At 53.1% G+C, this 16,670-nt stretch overlaps 2 protein-coding genes across 2 annotated transcripts; one reads left to right on the top strand and one right to left on the bottom strand.

Annotated features, from left to right (window-relative positions):
- Nucleotides 1-989: 989 nt before the first annotated feature.
- On the bottom strand, nt 990-2,989 carry MAD2L1BP (MAD2L1 binding protein). The gene is given in 6 exon segments (XM_086626168.1): nt 990-1,337; nt 1,340-1,627; nt 1,630-1,666; nt 1,668-1,778; nt 2,372-2,538; nt 2,650-2,989. Coding segments are annotated over 6 exon segments (1,032 nt in total). The 3' UTR covers nt 990-1,248.
- Nucleotides 2,990-4,367: 1,378 nt separating this feature from the next.
- GTPBP2 (GTP binding protein 2) lies at nt 4,368-15,173 on the top strand. The gene is made up of 12 exons (XM_086631658.1): nt 4,368-4,384; nt 6,720-6,746; nt 7,377-7,561; nt 7,868-7,976; nt 8,527-8,724; nt 8,997-9,171; nt 9,809-10,028; nt 10,471-10,606; nt 11,014-11,072; nt 11,821-11,992; nt 12,270-12,434; nt 12,858-15,173. The coding sequence occupies exons 3-12, from the start codon at nt 7,428-7,430 to the stop codon at nt 13,053-13,055; spliced, it is 1,566 nt and encodes a 521-aa protein (XP_086487784.1). The 5' UTR covers nt 4,368-4,384; nt 6,720-6,746; nt 7,377-7,427; the 3' UTR covers nt 13,056-15,173.
- Nucleotides 15,174-16,670: the final 1,497 nt, after the last annotated feature.

The following is a 16,670-nucleotide window of genomic DNA, read 5'->3' as shown; positions in this document are numbered from 1 at the left end:
GATTTTTACCACTCCATCGTGCAATTTTTGCTAGCAAGAAACTGCAAGCAACCTCGCTACCAGTAGGCTCGAGTTTCTCGCCAAATGTGACAAAACTATTTGGAGCTTTTAAGCTTGTTTCATTGCAGATACATACCCAACTGACTGAAGATAACTTCAGCAGATATTTAATTCTGACACACTGTACTTTAAGGGTTTCTCTCCTTCCCTGTCCCTTTGTGCACCAGAGACCAGGCCAGAAGAAAGGGCTTAAGTTCTGCTTCCAAGTGGTACATTTGGATTTAGAACAGGAATTTGTCAAGTAAAGATAGTGCTGAACTTTAATCACTCTCCCCTCACCTCTTCACATTTCATAAACATTTAGATTCTAAGAGGTAAAAATAAGCAAGAAACTAACTTTGTTGTTTTAAGTGAGAATAAACTAGCATATAGGGGCAGGAGTCCTAGTTTCCTCCAAAGAGGGTTAGAGCAGAAACTGCTTACTTTTATTTTTACTGTGTATCTAACTGATTGTCAGGGCTGTTGGACTAAAGGCTAGTAAAAAAAAAAAAAAAAAAAGGAAGATGTGCTTCCCTGCCTCCACAGAACTGTTCAACGTCTTCTCATCACCAGTACAAGACAATGCTAGGTACAAGACCTCCCAATTGCTGAGAAGTCTGGATCTTTGGATTAGTAAGTAACTGAAACTGAGTTATGGAGAAGTCTAATTTTATCAAATAAATGGAAAAACACTTTGAGTACTCCAGCCTGATCAGACTGCAGAGAAAGGCCTCCTTTTACAGGAACAGGATCGGTAAGAATGGTTATAGCCTTTAGAGTAAAGGCCGAGTGTATTAATAATTACGTATATTATCTAGAGTCCCAAACAATCAGTTGATGTAGTAATTATTACCAGAGAAATGGCTGCGTTAAAACTCAGAGAGAGAAGTCTGTATCCAGTATTTGCCAGTTCGGTCATTACGCGGCAGGAGAGTTTCAGTCCCACCACACTCATTCATCTCCTGTGCCACAACTCGGGTCCCTAAAGAATCACTGTATCTGTGTGCAGCTGTGCCTTAAAGGGTATTACTTGCTTTCAACAATTCAGGAGATGAAGACAAATGAACACAGTCAAGCTACAGAAAGACGGCAGATGCCCTGGAGAAGAGATCCAATCAGACAAGAATATGTGGTTACATTGGTAAAGTTATCACTTAAAGCAGCACCAAAGGTTATTCAATATTTCCTAAGAGTTCTACAAAACACAAGTCATTCATGAAAGCCTTTGAGCATCACTGGTGCTTGAAACCAGACATAGTCCTCCCAAGTAGAAGTCATACGCTGAGGCGGCGAGGCATTATGTCGATGTCTCCATCACAGGACAAGTTAACAGTTAGTTTCCTCCCTCGGGTTGGCACTTTATAGTTGAGCTTGGGCCGGAACCAATCAACACCACAATTGCGGTGTCCTTGGAGCATAACAACAGTGCTCACAACAGGGAGAGTCTTAAGTTCACTGAAGATGTCTGCAACAAAGAGCGAGTGAAAGAGCTTGCGAACGCAGGATGCAGTTTTCAGGCTCTCTTCAGCACTGCCCTCGTATATACCCTCTAAGTTGAGCTCATAGAGCTCCTTGGGGCTCATGACATGCCTCCAAGTAGAATAAGAACCCGAGGAACCAGTGTCAAAACTAAACATTACTTCCAAGTGCTGGAGCAGTCCCTCTAGCTCCCATCAGCATCTGCTGGCACTTCTTGCTTGCCAGGCCGTAGAGGGTGGCTTCTTAATCACATCTCCATCCTGGAAAACAAAAAAAAGATTAGTACATTTCATTATTTAGGACATATTAGTCTAATACACTCTTCAGAAAGTGTGGCTCATCCCATCCCTGAAAGTCAAGGAAGGTTCAAAGAGCTTTATGCTCCTTTTAAGAGATATAGGTACCCACATATAGAATCAAGTGATCCAAAAGGAACAAAAGTGTCTGCTCTATAGCTACTCAGTTCGAATCTGAATCACACTACTGATGAATTCCCACAAGAATTAGAAGCCTCATCTTTTGAAGATCAGCTATCACTCCAAAACAAGGGTTTTTTTTCCTTAAAGTGTTTAAGTAACCAACAAAAGTGACATGCTTTGAGCAGAAAGCAGGACAACAAGAGAGAAACAGTAACTTGTTGAGACCTTTAGCCACCCAACCTAAGCCTTTTTTTAAAAAAGAAAAAAAAAAAGGTTGTGGTAACATTTAAGGATACAGCTACAACTAGCTTTTTACTTTAGAAGCAGTTGACACGTTAAAACACAAGTTACTAAGCTAAAATAGCCAGCCGACAGGCAAAACCCAAATGCCACTGCCCCAGGCCGGGGGGGGGAATCCCTTCCCACCTCCTCACCTGCGCCGCTCGACGGCAGAAGTAGGCGAGCTGCTCGTAGGGCAGCGGGAGCTGGTGCCGCTGGTACACGGCGTGCTTGAGGAGCTCGCAGGCAAACCGGCAGGAACTCCCGCGGCTCACGGCACCGGGAACACCACGGACACGGAGGGCAGGCCGCCACCGGCCCGCTCCGCCGGGGCCTCATCCCGCTACCGCAGATCTAGGGCTGCCGCCGCCTCAGCTACGAGAAGGGGGGGACGTGACAGAGGTCGCTTGAGCAGGAACAGGAGCTACGCCACGGTAGGAGCCGCCATTTCCTGACCGGCGGAGAGCTGCCGGGTGGAATTTGAATGGCCACTGCCGCAGGGCATCATGGGAGTGGCGAACGGCCGTCCCGCGCGACTTCCGGAAGTGCAGTGGGGGGTAAGGACTTCCGCGTGGCGGCTCGTGGCGGCCCGCCAGGAGGAGGGCGGCCCGCAGGCGGGCCCAGCCCCGGGGCGGAGCGCAGGCTGCGCCGGCCGGCCCGCTTCTCCCCTGGGCTTGGCAGCGCTGTGGGGAGCAAACATAGGGGCCGCTTCCGTGGGTGCTCGGTGGGGCCGGCGAACTGCCGCCCCGGGCAGGCACCGCGGTGGCTCGCATGGCCCAGCCGGCCGCGGGCGCCGTGAGCTGCGGCTGCCTTCTCGAAGTAGGGCTGCCCAGGGGCCTCCGGGAACTCCGGTTCTCATTGCGCCCAGTGCTGCGTCCCCACCTAGAGCACATCTGCAAGGTCCGCGGCAGGGGAGGGGGCAAAGCCCCACCGGCCGCCTCCGGGCTGGTGAACTCCCTACCGCCCCTCCGACTGGCAGCGCTCCTGGCTCCGGTCTCCTTGCAGAGGAACTCCCTTCGCCCCGCGGCGGGCTCTCCTCCCACAGCTGGGAGGCGGAGGCTGGGAGCGTGCGGTGAGTGGGAGCTGCCGTGTTGGGAAACAACGTGGCCGCAGCCCCATTGGGTGCAGCCTCCCACACACGGGGAAGGGGAGGGCGGCCGCTGCCGATGGGTGGGCGGAGGAGCTGCTCCCCCGGCGTCGGTGGCAGGCGAGGAGATTTTAGAGCTGCCTGGGCTGCCTGCTGAAAGTGCCAAGGAGCGTGCGAGTGTTACAAACGATAATCAAGCGCCGACCTCTCCGGGGGATGCGGCGGGAAAGCGAGGCGATGCGGCGCACGGCAGGAGGGTCCTTTTACTATCACCCCGTCCCCGGCAGGAGGGTCTTTTACTGTCAACCCCTCCCCGGCAGAAGGGTCTTCTACTGACACCTCCTCCCCGGCAGGAGCTTAAGGCGTCTGTTCGGATAGCGCAGCGCCGGGCTGCTACGTCTGTGTGGTTATGAGGCGCCTCCAATGCCAAACACCTCCAAAACCGTTCCGGCTCCCCGACGGCAGTCAGAACGTCTGCCAACAGCTGGCTGTCGGTGCACGGAGAGCGCCCGTGGCTCTGGCCCACCGCAAAGCCACGACTGCCGAAGGGGAAACCCGCCGGCGCCGGCCGATCCGGGCGAGGGTCGTTGGCCGCGCCAGACGGCGCCCAGTCCCTCGGACTCCAACTCCCGCCCGCCCCCCGCGAGGCAGCCCGTGAGGGAGCGAGGGGGGCGAGCCGCGGGGCGCGCCGGGAGTTGTAGTTCCGAGCGGCGGGCCCGCAGTGCCTGCTGGGAGTGTAGCGGCTGGCAGGCGGGACTCGGTTACCGTGGCGCCGCGCGGCGTTTGCTGACGACGGGGCAGGGGCGGCGGGGCCGGCGGAAGGGGAGGTGGGGGAGCGGAGCGGAGCCCGGGGCGGCGAGCAGTCGCCGCACCGGGGCGGCGGGCTCGCGCCGGCCGCAATGGACTCGCGGGTGTCGGAGCTGTTCGGGGATGCTGCGGACGGCGGGCAGTGGGGCGGGCGGGGCGCTGCGCGGGCGCGGGGGACCCGCGCCCGGCGGCGGCGGCGGCTCGAAGACGAAGAAGAAGAACGGGCGGAGCCGCGGGGGGAAGGCCAAACAACCCGCCGTACCTACCGCCCGAGGTGAGCTCCCCCGGCCGGGAGAACCGCCGCGCGTCCCTTCAGCCGCGGAGGGGGCTGCTCCCGTCCCGGGGCCTGGCGGCGCGGGGGCCAGCGCCGCTCCTGTCAGGGCCCGGCGGGGCCCGGGGCCGGGGGGCGCCGCCGCTGCGGGGCTGCAGGAGGCGGAGGGATGGTGCCCCCCGGAGCGGCTCGGTGCGACGCGGACTTGCCGCCCCGCGGCAGCGCGGAGCCTGTCAGGTTGGTCGCGTGTCAGGCTGCGGCAGTTCTGGAGAGGCTTGGCCGAGGGTCCGGCGTTCGGGCCGGGGTCGGGCCAGCAGCCTTGCGGGCGGTCGTGCAGCCCCGGCCCCGAGAGCGGTGTGCCTCCCTGGCCCGTGCTCCGGTCTCTTGTGCCCGCGGTACCAGCGAGCTCCCTGCCTGCTCCACCAGAGCCCGTCCGTCAGCGGTATCTCGCTGTCTGGCGTCCGTCCGTGGGTGCTTTGCTGCCTGGGAGCTAAATAGCTTCGGAAATAAAGCTTTGCTTAACTCGTAGTCCCGAGCATCCTGTTTGCATCTCTCCTTGAGAGTCGATCTGGTGGGTGTAAGTCCCTTTCCAGCTGCCAAACTCATAGAAATTGCTCAGCGGGTTCTAGTGACTCCCTTCCCAGCTAATCTGGCAAATGTTTTCTTACATGGAGATGCAGACGGTACTGACAGTGTGTAAGGCACTTGCCTCTTGTAGCAGAAAAAAATGGCATCGGTAGTAAGTGGGTGTATTGTTTAGTTCAGGCAGTTGGCACAGCTCTAATAGGACTGACGATGTGGGGAGCATTACGTTGCCCCAGAGTTGGTTGCTTGGCCCCACTCAGTGAGCTTTCTTTAAAATACATAGAGCCTGCGCTGAGAGGGAGTAGTTCCTCCACAAGGCAAGGCTGTGACTCTTGGCAAGAAGGGGAAACAGCACTTTGACACTGTTAGATCTTCTCCATGGGCAGGATTGTCCCCTGCAGCTGCGGTTTAGTTTTATTTCTTTCAGCTGTGGAGGCTGGACAGCCTCCTGTGGTTTCAGCACAGCTTCCTGTCCCTGGCTACCCTGTGCAGTATGTGGCCCAGCAAGTCTGGGCTTGTTGCTTTTCTGGTGTCATCTGGCTTGAAGGAGACCCACCCTCTTATTTAGACGACAGCACAGTATGTGAATATGTTTTTCTTAGAGCTGGAAAGCTGGTAGATGATAAGAGAGGAAAACCTTCTGCAAGTATCTGTTTGTCACTGCGTAGCTCCACTGCCCAAAAGCTGAGCTGACAATTCAAACTTCCCTATGTTGGCCTTTTGCCACCATAAGCACCGCTGTGATTAGGAGCAGAGCTAGAAGGCAAGGAGAGGACTGTTGCCTCTCCTGACACGCAAATCGGTATCCAGTGGAAAGGCAAGTGCTTGGTGTTGGCAGCCCCATTTAGTCTAGGAGGTTACTTGCTTCCTGCAGGCTCCAGGCCTTTCTCAGTGGTCCTTAGACCGAATCAGTGGGAAAATTACTTCAATTGGCTATACGTTCTCTTTGGAAAGTTGGAGCCTGTTGTAGTTGGAGTGAGCTTGATGCGTACCCAGGCCTTTCTGTGATAACCCAGTCTGGCTCCAGTCCTTTCTGGGAAAGTTATTCTGAGCACGTTGTGTACAGACAGTCCCGATCAGGTCTGGCTCTCCAGAACTGCCAGGCCAGTGACCAGCTTGCTGTGCTGCAAAGAAGTCAGAAGCTTGCTTCCTATATCTGTTGTCCTTCTCTCTTGCAGAGAGAAGATGTGCAAGGATATGTAAAAGAATCAAATGAAAAAACAATTGAGTGAGGGAGAGTATCAGTGTGCAGGAGAGAAGGCAGTAAAGTTTATTCCCAGTCCCCTGTTTCTGTGCACATTGGGTGGATGGAAGCTGCTGAATAGGGTGGGAGTGGGATGCTGTGGGGTGGCATTGTGGGTCATGGATGGGTGACGGGGGAGACTTTTAATCATCTGCTGGCCTGTGCCTTTTTGAAACTGGAACTCTCTCTGTGACTGTTAGACTGGCCCCATTCTTTACTGGCAGTAAAAAAATCTCCCAAAAGCAGTATTACCCCCTATGTCACTCTCTAGTTTTGTCCTCTGGTTTTCATCATGTGGAATGCAAACAGCAGAAACAAACCTAAAGTAAGTTCCAGTTGTGTGTAGGAATGAATGGCAGAAGAGGCTGTGACCTAACACAGTGTATTTCTGCCATTTTCCCTCTTTGAAATGGTCAGCACAAGCTGCAGAGTATCTGGGCAGCTGATGCCTATAGAAGTCCCTGCTGGCACAGCATCTAACCTTTCTGTCTTGTTTCGTTCTCTGACCAGGCAGAAGATGGGAACATTGAGTACAAGGTGAGCCTTTCGAGGTTGCGGAAGGAGGTCTTCCTCCCGGAGGGTTTATTTTGCAGTGAGTAACTTCACCAAAGACAGCATATGGGGAACATGTGCAGGGGAGGGACAGAAAAACAAACACTATACCAAGGAACTATCAGTCATCTGTGTGCCTGTGCCTAGCAATACCCTATATGCTGACCTGGAAGAGTTTGATCTCAGTACTTGTTTTTAGGAATCTGTTTTAGGAGATGAGACTCACTGTTTTTTTTTCCCCTGAAATCCTCTTCCTTTTGAGAGAAAGCTGCAGGTGTCCCTGATAACCATTTGTCACTTTCTTGTGGCTGTTCTGCCATTTGCACCGTCACAGATAGGTCCCACATTGCTGTCTCTACCCCCACAGCAGGCAGGGTACAGATCCCTTTGGCAAGATGCAGGAAGGTTCTGCTACCATATGTATGCACCTTTGTGAAACTCATTCTCACCTGTCCTGTGGCTTCTGGGTAGACACTAACATGAACTGTGTTTTCCAGAGGCGGGTCAGAGTTGAGGGCATTGCTTCATGGTGTTGGGTTAGGGAGTTGCTGGCTTGGGAGATGGGTTTCCCTCTGCCTCCAGGCTGTGGCTATAACTACCCACTCCGTTAAACAGCTAAAGCTAGTGAATCCCTCACAATATCGCTTTGAGCACCTGGTGACACAGATGAAGTGGCGACTACAGGAAGGCCGAGGTGAGGCTGTCTATCAGATCGGCGTGGAGGACAACGGGCTGCTGGTGGGCCTCTCAGAAGAGGAGATGCGTGCCTCGCTCAAGACACTGCGCCGTATGGCAGAGAAGTACGTGTTCCTTTTCATTTTCAGGATGTGTAGGCTTAAACAGCCTCCAGTAGAGAGGCTTGGCCCCAGGAGTGCCCTGAGGAACCAGTGACTCCATTCTACAAAGCCCCTGTATGACCGGAATTCCCTCATCGTGAGGCTCTGGAAATGGGAAGGCAGTTACAGGGCTTTTGGATGGAAGCTTGAGGCTCCTTCCCTGCTATCCCCAGCTTTCATCCCATTCACTTTACCAGCTGTGATTCTAGAGGTCCAAGAGCTGCTGAGTACAAGTGTGTGTCTCACTCCTTCCTTCTGTGTTTGTGGCAGGGTTGGAGCTGACATTACGGTGCTGCGGGAGAGGGAGGTCGATTACGATAGTGACGTTCCAAGGAAGATAACGGAGGTGCTTGTCCGAAAGGTGCCTGACAACCAGCAGGTAGGGATCTGCAACTTGGCTGTCCTTTCCTGCTGGAGACTTAGAGGCTTCATGCAAGCAGCTTCCTTTTGGTGTGGGAGCCCGGACCCTAGAGGCGTTTTGTCATAGGTTGGCCCACAGCAGATGCTTTAAAGAGCTGCCAGAGGGAGGCTTGATGATAATGCTTTTGATCTCCAAGATTGTGGTTGAGGCAGATAGCAGTAGTGGAGATCGCCTGGATCAGAGGTGAGAGTTATTTCACTTCTATGGCAACAGTTCTGATGCAGGCCAGTGTGCAAACAAGGAAGGATTTAGAGTTCCTGCTGCAGCAAATGACCTTTTTTTGTGATACCAAAGCCTGATGTGTCACATTACAACTCTAGAGAGTATGTCACAACTCCTGGGCAATGGTTTGCTGGGAGCAAGAGCAGAATCTGAGCAAGATTACACTGTACAGTGTCCATCGTGGAGGGAAGCTCTCTGAGGCACATCTCCACTGCTGTGTTGTGTTCACGCACACGCAGCAAAGCAGCGGTTAAGTTTCATGATTGCTCTGTTCTTCTTCCTGTAGTTCTTAGACTTGCGAGTAGCTGTGCTGGGGAACGTGGACTCAGGGAAGTCAACGCTGTTGGGTGTCCTAACGCAAGGAGAGCTGGACAACGGGCGGGGCAGAGCACGCCTCAACCTCTTCCGGCATCTCCATGAAATCCAGTCAGGAAGAACGTCAAGCATCAGCTTTGAGATCCTCGGCTTCAACAGCAAAGGAGAGGTGAGGAAGTGGGCTGCTGAACTTAGAAAGCTGGAGGAGAATAGGACTACCCTCCTGTTACAACTGTGAGTGAGACATGAGGGAAGAGAGGTGGCACAGCTCTGTGTCTCTTTAGCTGAACCTGTTACTTGTCCATTCACAACAGACATGGTTTCTTGCGCCCATGGGGAACAATCTCACCAATTCTGAGGTCAAAGTGGATAGTTAAGAGCTGGGTTTTCTTCACTTGCCTGCTGGGGCTTCTTTTCTCACTGAGTCCTTATGTTCCTCAGGTGGTAAATTACAGTGACTCTCGAACAGCAGAAGAGATCTGTGAGAGTTCTTCCAAAATGATCACTTTCATTGACCTGGCTGGCCACCACAAGTATCTGAAAACAACCATCTTTGGCCTCACCAGCTACTGCCCGGACTTTGCTATGCTGGTGGTTAGTGCCAACACTGGCATTGGTGAGTGTTGCCCGGCCTGCATGGATTGGCAGCAATGTGTGAAGAGAAATGAGAAATGGGAGGAGTGGGGTCCTTGTTAGCTGGGAACAGTTGTCAGAAAGAAATACTGGACTGGAAGCCTCTACTGATTTCTTGTAAGCCAGTGCCTGGGAGGGGAGCAGAGCCTGGATCCTCTTACCAGCTGTAGACCACATTAAACTGTGCCCGGGACAGAGAAGCTTTGTTTGGAATTTGAGACGGTGTTTGTCAGAAAAAAAAAAAACAACAAACACTTTGACATATTCTTGGGGGTGCTGAATTCTGAAAACTTGTAAAAAGGCAGCTGGAGTTCTCCCACATCTTTCCTTGACATTTTTGTGGCTGTTTTCTGGCAAACTCTAGCCTAAGAATGAAAACTACTGCATCTTTTGAAGCAAGCCGATCAGTCACAAAAATTCTTGATGTTTTTTTTTGTTTCTGGACTGATGTTTGGTTTTGTTTAAAAGAATAATTTTGCTTTTTCATTCCCTGATGAACTAAGCAGTTAGGGTGAAATCTCTAGAATGGGCCCGTGGGAGAGCCAAGGAACATAGCTGTCCCATAAGCAAGCAACAGTGGTGACTGCTACTGCACCTACGCTCTCACTTGTCTCCTGCAGCTGGCACAACGCGAGAGCACTTGGGCTTGGCCATGGCCCTCAAGGTCCCCTTCTTCATTGTCATCAGCAAAGTTGACTTGTGTTCGAAAGCCACCGTGGAACGGACAGTGAAGCAGCTGGAGCGAATCCTGAAGCAGCCAGGCTGCAACAAGCTCCCCCTGCTTGTGAACTCGGATGACGATGCCGTTACAGCAGCACAGCAGTTTGCACAGTCTCCTAAGTAAGGGACCATTCGTTTTCTTCTGCCCGGAGCAGGCAATTTGGACTGGGCTGCTGTGTGGAGCTCGGGAAGGGTGACCGTGGGGGAGGCAACCACATCTTAAACATCTTGGCTTCTCATCAAGTTTCCTACCTTTGCATTCTCCAAGAAGGCATTTTCCCTTCACAGGCCTTTTTCTGGGCTTTGGGAGCAGAAGGTGCCCGAGGCCGCACTGGATTTACTTCTCCATGACAGAAGTGTGGGTTGGCAGGGGATTGGTGCCTCGACGAACCAGTGAGGCAGGGGTTGCTGCAGAGTTGTACCTAGCCCATGTGTTTTCCTGCTCTGGCCATTTATCACTGCAGTCTCTGTCCTCTTGCTGCACTCAGTAGTCAGAGTCGCAGCCACCTTCTGCAGCTGCACACTGGCCTTCTGCTTATTCCTGTCTATTTGTGTCTGACAGCATCACCCCAATCTTCACACTGTCCAGCGTTTCTGGGGAGAACCTGGATCTCTTAAAAGTCTTCCTCAACATCCTCCCTCCACTGACCAACAGTAAAGAGCAAGAAGAACTAATGCAGCAACTCACAGAGTTTCAGGTGCGTAAGGGTAGTTTGTTTCTGGTTCTGGTACTGCACTCATTGCTGTGACATGTGGCAAATATCTGGAGGCTCTGGACACCATAGGGAAAGACGTGGTGAACTCCTGGACTATCAGTAGACATTAAAGTAAAGAAAGGACTCAGTGCTTGAAAAAAGCCTGTTAGGCTGGGCTCTATCCCAACCAAGAGATGTCTGTCTCAGGGAGAATATTGTTTCTCTGGTTGCCACTTAAAAAGGCAGAGGTTCCTCTAATGGGAAGGTAGAAGGAGCTGGTGAAAGCTCTGAGATGGTGTCTGATGACCAGCAGAGCACTCACCTCCACACAAGGGGCGAGCAGCTTGTTCTCATAATGGAGTGCTGTTTCACAGCTATCTGAGCAGCTTGTTCTTGTTGCCTTGCTGCAGGTCGATGAAATTTACACTGTGCCAGAGGTGGGGACTGTTGTGGGAGGAACTCTGTCAAGGTAAGTGAGGCCAGACAGACAAGTGTGGGTGTGAATGGTTGCTGTAGTTCCCACAAGGTTAGAGTCACCTGGTGCAGGTGGAAGCAGTGCGAGGCTCAGTCCTGACTGCTTCCATATGACTGAGCCAAGTGAGGGTGAAGCCCTCCAGGGTGTTGGGAGGTGCCATAAGCAGGCCATTGGTCATGTGGTGGCAAGCAGGGCATCTGCTCTAAAGTTGCCAGATTAGGAATGTGACCTGTAGCGTGCTGAAGGAAGGCATTCCGAGACCCAAAGTCGTCAGAGGTTAGCCATGATCCCAAGGCATTGCTTTCCTCCTTCCTCAAGCAGGAGGAGGCAATAATGTAGAGGGCAAGTCCTCCCATCCCTGCGGAGCTTAACTGCATGTTACCCCATGAGAAGGAAGCTGTCCCTCAGTGTTCGGGAGTGATCAGAGCAGTTTGGCTACCAGCACATCCACACAGAACAGCCGTCTACTGCAGAAGCAGTGCAGCGTGGCAGAGCACGGGGGACAGAATGGCCCCCTCTGTCTAAGTGATACCTGGTATTCTTAGGAGTAAGTGTGGCTTTCGCTTCTACTGTAGGAAATCCCTGTTCCCACCAGCTTTGCATTCCTGTTAGTTGGTCCCAGTAAAGAGTATAAGGATTCTCACCTCCTTGGCCCTGGGGAGTTTGTGCAGGTTGATCTTGGAGGGTGAAATTTCTTCCTTGTCTCCTGATGAACTCGGTCCCACTCTTCTGCTCTGGGCAGTGGGATCTGCCGAGAAGGGGAGAACCTGGTGGTTGGTCCCACTGACGATGGGAAGTTCCTCCGGCTGAAAGTGTGCAGTATCCAACGCAACCGCTCAGCCTGCCGTGTACTGCGGGCCGGGCAGGCAGCCACACTGGCCCTCGGACCCTTCGACCGCTCCCTGCTGCGCAAGGTGAGTCCTGCTGTTGCCAGGTTCCTCTTTGGTCCAGTGAGCTGGACTGGAGGCTTCCTGGAGATCCCCCATTGGTAGGGTGGGAAAGAAGTAGAGATGTTTGCAGGAAACTTGCCGAAAGGGGAGGAAACAGCCAGGCTATGAAGTGGGATGAGTACGGGGCTGAGAATGGGATGCAAGCTTAAGTCCCAGAGTGGAAACATGTTTGTGGTTTTGGGGGCTGTTCAGAATTAAGGGGACTGGCCCTAACTGGTCTGAGTTTTGGGTTGTTGTGCAGGGCATGGTCATGGTGAGCCCAGAAATGAACCCCACCATCTGCTCAGTGTTTGAAGCCGAGATCGTGCTGTTGTTCCATGCCACGACTTTCCGGAAGGGGTTTCAGGTGACAGTGCACGTGGGGAATGTGCGACAGACTGCTATAGTAGAGAAGATCCACGGAAAGGTAGGCATGCGAGGAAAGAGGAGAAAGATAGGCCTCCCTGTGGGGCTTGTTCGGATTCCACCATGCCCTCTAGTAAAGCTAGGGGCTACTGGTATCTGGAGTAGCTCTGTCCCTTCCTAGGAGCACGCTCCATCCCTTTATCCTGCCCATTTGGTTCATTTTCTTCCCAACATATTAAAGAATTCTCTCACAAAACAAGCCACATGATGGACTACAGCAAGACTGTGAAGGGAGGTGAACTCTCCATTCTCCACAGCTTGTGTCTTCCTGTCTCCCCTTATGCTTACAACAACAGGAAGGGGCCAAGCCATGCAGTCTGAGGGAGGCATCCTGCTCATTTGCCGCATTTTAGCATCCATACACATCTCTCTTGCATGCATTGGTATGGTAGATGGGTCTAAGCTCTCCCCTTTGTCTCTTCAGGACAAGCTGCGGACAGGAGAGAAGGCAGTTGTCCGTTTCAGGTTCATCAAGCATCCTGAATACTTGAAGATCGGAGCCAAGCTGCTTTTCCGTGAAGGAGTCACCAAAGGCATTGGGCACGTCACTGACCTCCAAGCCATCACCACCAAAGAAAATGGCCTGGAGGAGTCCTTGGGGCCTGGACAGTTGAGCTTCTGACTACCACTAGGTCAGAGAGATCTTCATTCACCAGCAACTGGGGAGAAGGATGGAAGCTCCCGTGGCTCTCTGAGTGATGCCTGGAGCTGCTGCTGTCCCATTCTGGCCTGGGCATCCCTCCTCCGCACTGTGAGATGGAGCTTGGGAGAGTTTCTTGCATTCAGTGCCATACATGGGGCAAGTTAAGCATGTTCTCCACATCGCCTGCAGCTTTCGTTACCCTGCCCTCCAGAACAGATCAGAGGCACCTGCAGACCTGGACGAGCAAGTTCTGGCTTTGTTTACTAGTTGAAAATTAGTGGTTGGGGGGAGCAAAACCCTTGAAGACTAACAGTGAAGGAGGATTTTTCCATCTCTGACAAAAGATCTGGTCCCGTTTCTGCTCTCTGAGCACTGGGTTGATAACAGTCCTCTCTTGAGTCATCCTGCAGCACATCCCTCTGGGCAGGGGATGGAAGAGGCCCTGCTACCCACAGCAGGGGCTTGGTTGAACCTCTCAAAATGCATTCAGGACACTTTTTAACCATTTTAATCTTGTTTGGCTTTAATCTGCTGTGTGTCCATTTGTGTGTTGGTTTTGCATTACTCCAATCTGAGTGTCTTACTATTGGACAAGTGTCCTGTTCCCCTCTCATGTGTACACACTCCTTCAGCATCCTGCTTTCTGACTCGTGGGAAGCTGCGACTGCTCCGAGTGGCACAGCCTCCCGACGTAACATCCTGAAGGCAGAGTTTGCTCTTGCATCCGTTCTTTGCAGGAGCTGGGCAGGAGGCCGTTCTGTGGAGTAGAGTGGGGCCGGAGCCTTGTGCTGGTGTGTGCAGGTTGTTTCCGTGGATGTTTGGCTGCAGGTGTCACTTGCGTGTCGGCAGCGGTGGTTTGCAGTGGGCTCCCTGGTGTGGCTATTCCAGGGCCCAGCCCAGCTTGTTCCTCACATGCTTGCCTTAACGTGTGAGGAGGACAGGCTGTGTTAATAACGCAGAACCAGCTGGCTTCTATTGTTTAGATGTGATTTGACAGTGGTGTGATTTTTTTTATTTCTGTTTCGCCTTGAGAAAGGCTTCTTTTTGTTCCCTTGCCACTGGGGTTGGTTGGCAGAGGAAAGCTGGTGTTGCCAGCGAGGACTCTGTGTGCAAAGAGCGGAGCACGTTTGTCTCCTGCTCGCTGTCGTGCAGCTCCCCTGTGCGACCGTTACTCCGGGCCACTCGCAGCCTGGAGGCTGCAGCAGGGGCTGTGTAGCTGTACATAGGCTTTTGGGTTTATTGTTGACTGTTAGACCAAACGTGTCAGCTGTGAGCAACGGGCCTTCTGCCAGCCCTGTTGCATGGCATGGTGGCCTGCCAGCCCTGACCAAAGGGAAGGGCGAAGGCTCGTGATAGCACTTGGACACCCAAACAGCACCTCTACCATGCTGAGAGCGAGTTTTGCTTCTGGGCCGCTGGCACAGGCAGTGCCTGCGGGGCTGAGTGGCCGGTGCTGATCTGTGGATGTCACAGAGCAGTGTTCAGGTGGGGAGGTGGTGGCTGCACCCTGCGAAGAGCCTGCTGAAGCATGGGGAAGCCAGTGGGACGGTGGTATGTACGAAGGGACTCAAGAGGCAGCTCGGTAGTGATAGGAGTGACCCGTCCCTTGAGGGAAGCACTGACCCAGGTGAAATTCTGCTTCTTCCCCATCAGCCCACCAGTGAGACAGGAGCTGCTGTCTCAGGGTCGCTGCTCAGGCAGGATCCCTCTTTCTGCACATCCTGATGGTGGTCGGGGTGTTACGATGACGTGGTCTTTCACCCATGCCTGCAGGAAGGACAGACCCAGCTGCCAGCAGGCTCTTCCCTTTGGTGCTAGTGGGTCACAAAGAAAGCTGCCTGGGGGGTGGGGGGGATTCCAGCTGTTTGCAGCAGCCCTGGTGTTTTCTGCCCCAAAACGGGCATGGGGTGCTGTGACATTGTGTGAAATAGCTGATGGCTGGTCTCACCTCATCCCTGCCATCTGTGGCATGACTGTTCTTGGTGCCATGCTCTTCATAATTACTGTTTTGTTGTCTTGAATTTTTCTAATGCTGGGGGTTGTCCCTGTTCTCCAAGCATCTATACATAAATGTACAGAATAAAGATGTTTTATTGAGTTTGCTGACTGAGTTGTACAATGAGCGAGGGTGGAGCTGGGCTCTTGCCCTGCTGCACTTGGAGCTGGGTCATGGTTGGAGATGGCAGCCCTTCACCCTTTCCTAAGCTTCCTGCATTCAGCCCTATAAATACCGTCCTGTGGTGTGGAAGGAATGCACGCACGCTGCTGTTTACAACTGTGCTCTGCCGGCTTATCTGAGCAAGCCTGGCCGTGCAGCCTGGGGTGACAGGCAGCCACGTCACCCTAAGCACAGCACTTCGGGCTGTTGTGGGCGGAACAGGCTGCGGCAAGTGCTTCCTTGCAGCCACAAATTCCCCTGGAGCCTAATTAAAGGGATGCTTTCTAGGGCACGCATCTAACTGGTGCTTTGTTTTTAAAATAGCCTTGACCTTATCAAGGGGTTTGCCACTGCCTTCTCTCTCTGAGAAGAGGTTGTCCCCTTGGGACAAGCAGAGGCAGAAAGGCTTCCCTGTGGAGGTGACTTGGGTCATTGAAGGGATTTGCCTGTTCTCAACTTGTTTTTGTGTCAGGTAGTGGCATCTGCAGGGTCCGGTCCTGCCAGACACTTAGGAAATGAGACGTGCTGCTGTCACAGGAGCGTGAGGCAACCCTGCCAGACTGGTTGCTATTTGTCTTTACGGGAGGACTTTGGGAAACTTGGCACTTTGCAATGTGAGGACTGTCATTAATGGGAGTGACTTCGTAATTCCTTCCTCTGCTGATTACCAGCAGGGCTGCATGCACCAGAATGAGCATCTTGTGCTTTCTGAAATCTCGCAACAACTGTGTTGTTGTCAAGAATGAGACTCCCACTGACAGTAACGTAGAAGCTTTCCAGAGCAAGCTGTCTGCTGGAAGGGGAGCAGCTCAACAGCTGGAGCAGCAGGGAAACACCACATGCAAATACGGCTGCACTTTGCATCATTATCTGCTGCCTGAAAGGCGCTCTGGGGAGGGGAAGCCTGCAGCTGATGAAACTCTCTGCAAAGTGTGTTTCCAACCCCACCCAGTGCTGCCTTGACGTGGCACCTTCCTTCCCCCTGCCCTGAGAGCCGAGTTCAAAGTGTTGGCAGCAGTGCTTCTGGAAGAGGCTGGCGGGCTCCAGGCAGCCAGTGGTGTAGCACAGAGCTGAGCCCTGCCAGGCAGCTGAGGGCAAGCACATCTCTTTCCCTGGAGCCAGTCTCGCCCTCTCTCAGTGCCCACTTGTCCCCTCCACGATATTCTGCTTTGTTGGCTCTGTTGCCATTTGTGGAGCGCCAGGCAGCCACTCTGATGGGAGCCACTCTGTTCAGCCCAGAGAGCTGAACAGGTCATTCAGCAGAGCACAATCAAAACAGGTACCTGTCATCAGGCTGTATGTAGTGTCACCACGTCTGGGAAGGAGGAAAAATGTGGTTATACGCTCTTTCTGCGATGGAGGAAAGCTTTCACAGAGGGTTAGAATCATAGAATCATCTGGTTGGAAGAGACCTTCAAGATCGAGTCCAACCATTC

Source organism: Tauraco erythrolophus, chromosome 2 (assembly GCF_009769465.1).
Source record: "Tauraco erythrolophus isolate bTauEry1 chromosome 2, bTauEry1.pri, whole genome shotgun sequence".
Taxonomy (NCBI): domain Eukaryota; kingdom Metazoa; phylum Chordata; class Aves; order Musophagiformes; family Musophagidae; genus Tauraco; species Tauraco erythrolophus.
This window is presented reverse-complemented; position numbering and strand designations above follow the sequence as displayed.

What these genes read in the sequence shown, in the direction of transcription:
- GTPBP2 (XM_086631658.1), top strand. Translation starts at nt 7,428, where the DNA reads ATGAAGTGGCGACTACAGGAAGGCCGAGGTGAGGCTGTCTATCAGATC. An exon ending in AGCAACTCACAGAGTTTCAG is followed by an intron (nt 10,607 to 11,013) that starts GTGCGTAAGGGT and finishes GCCTTGCTGCAG; the next exon opens with GTCGATGAAATTTACACTGT. An exon ending in ACCGCTCCCTGCTGCGCAAG is followed by an intron (nt 11,993 to 12,269) that starts GTGAGTCCTGCT and finishes GTTGTTGTGCAG; the next exon opens with GGCATGGTCATGGTGAGCCC.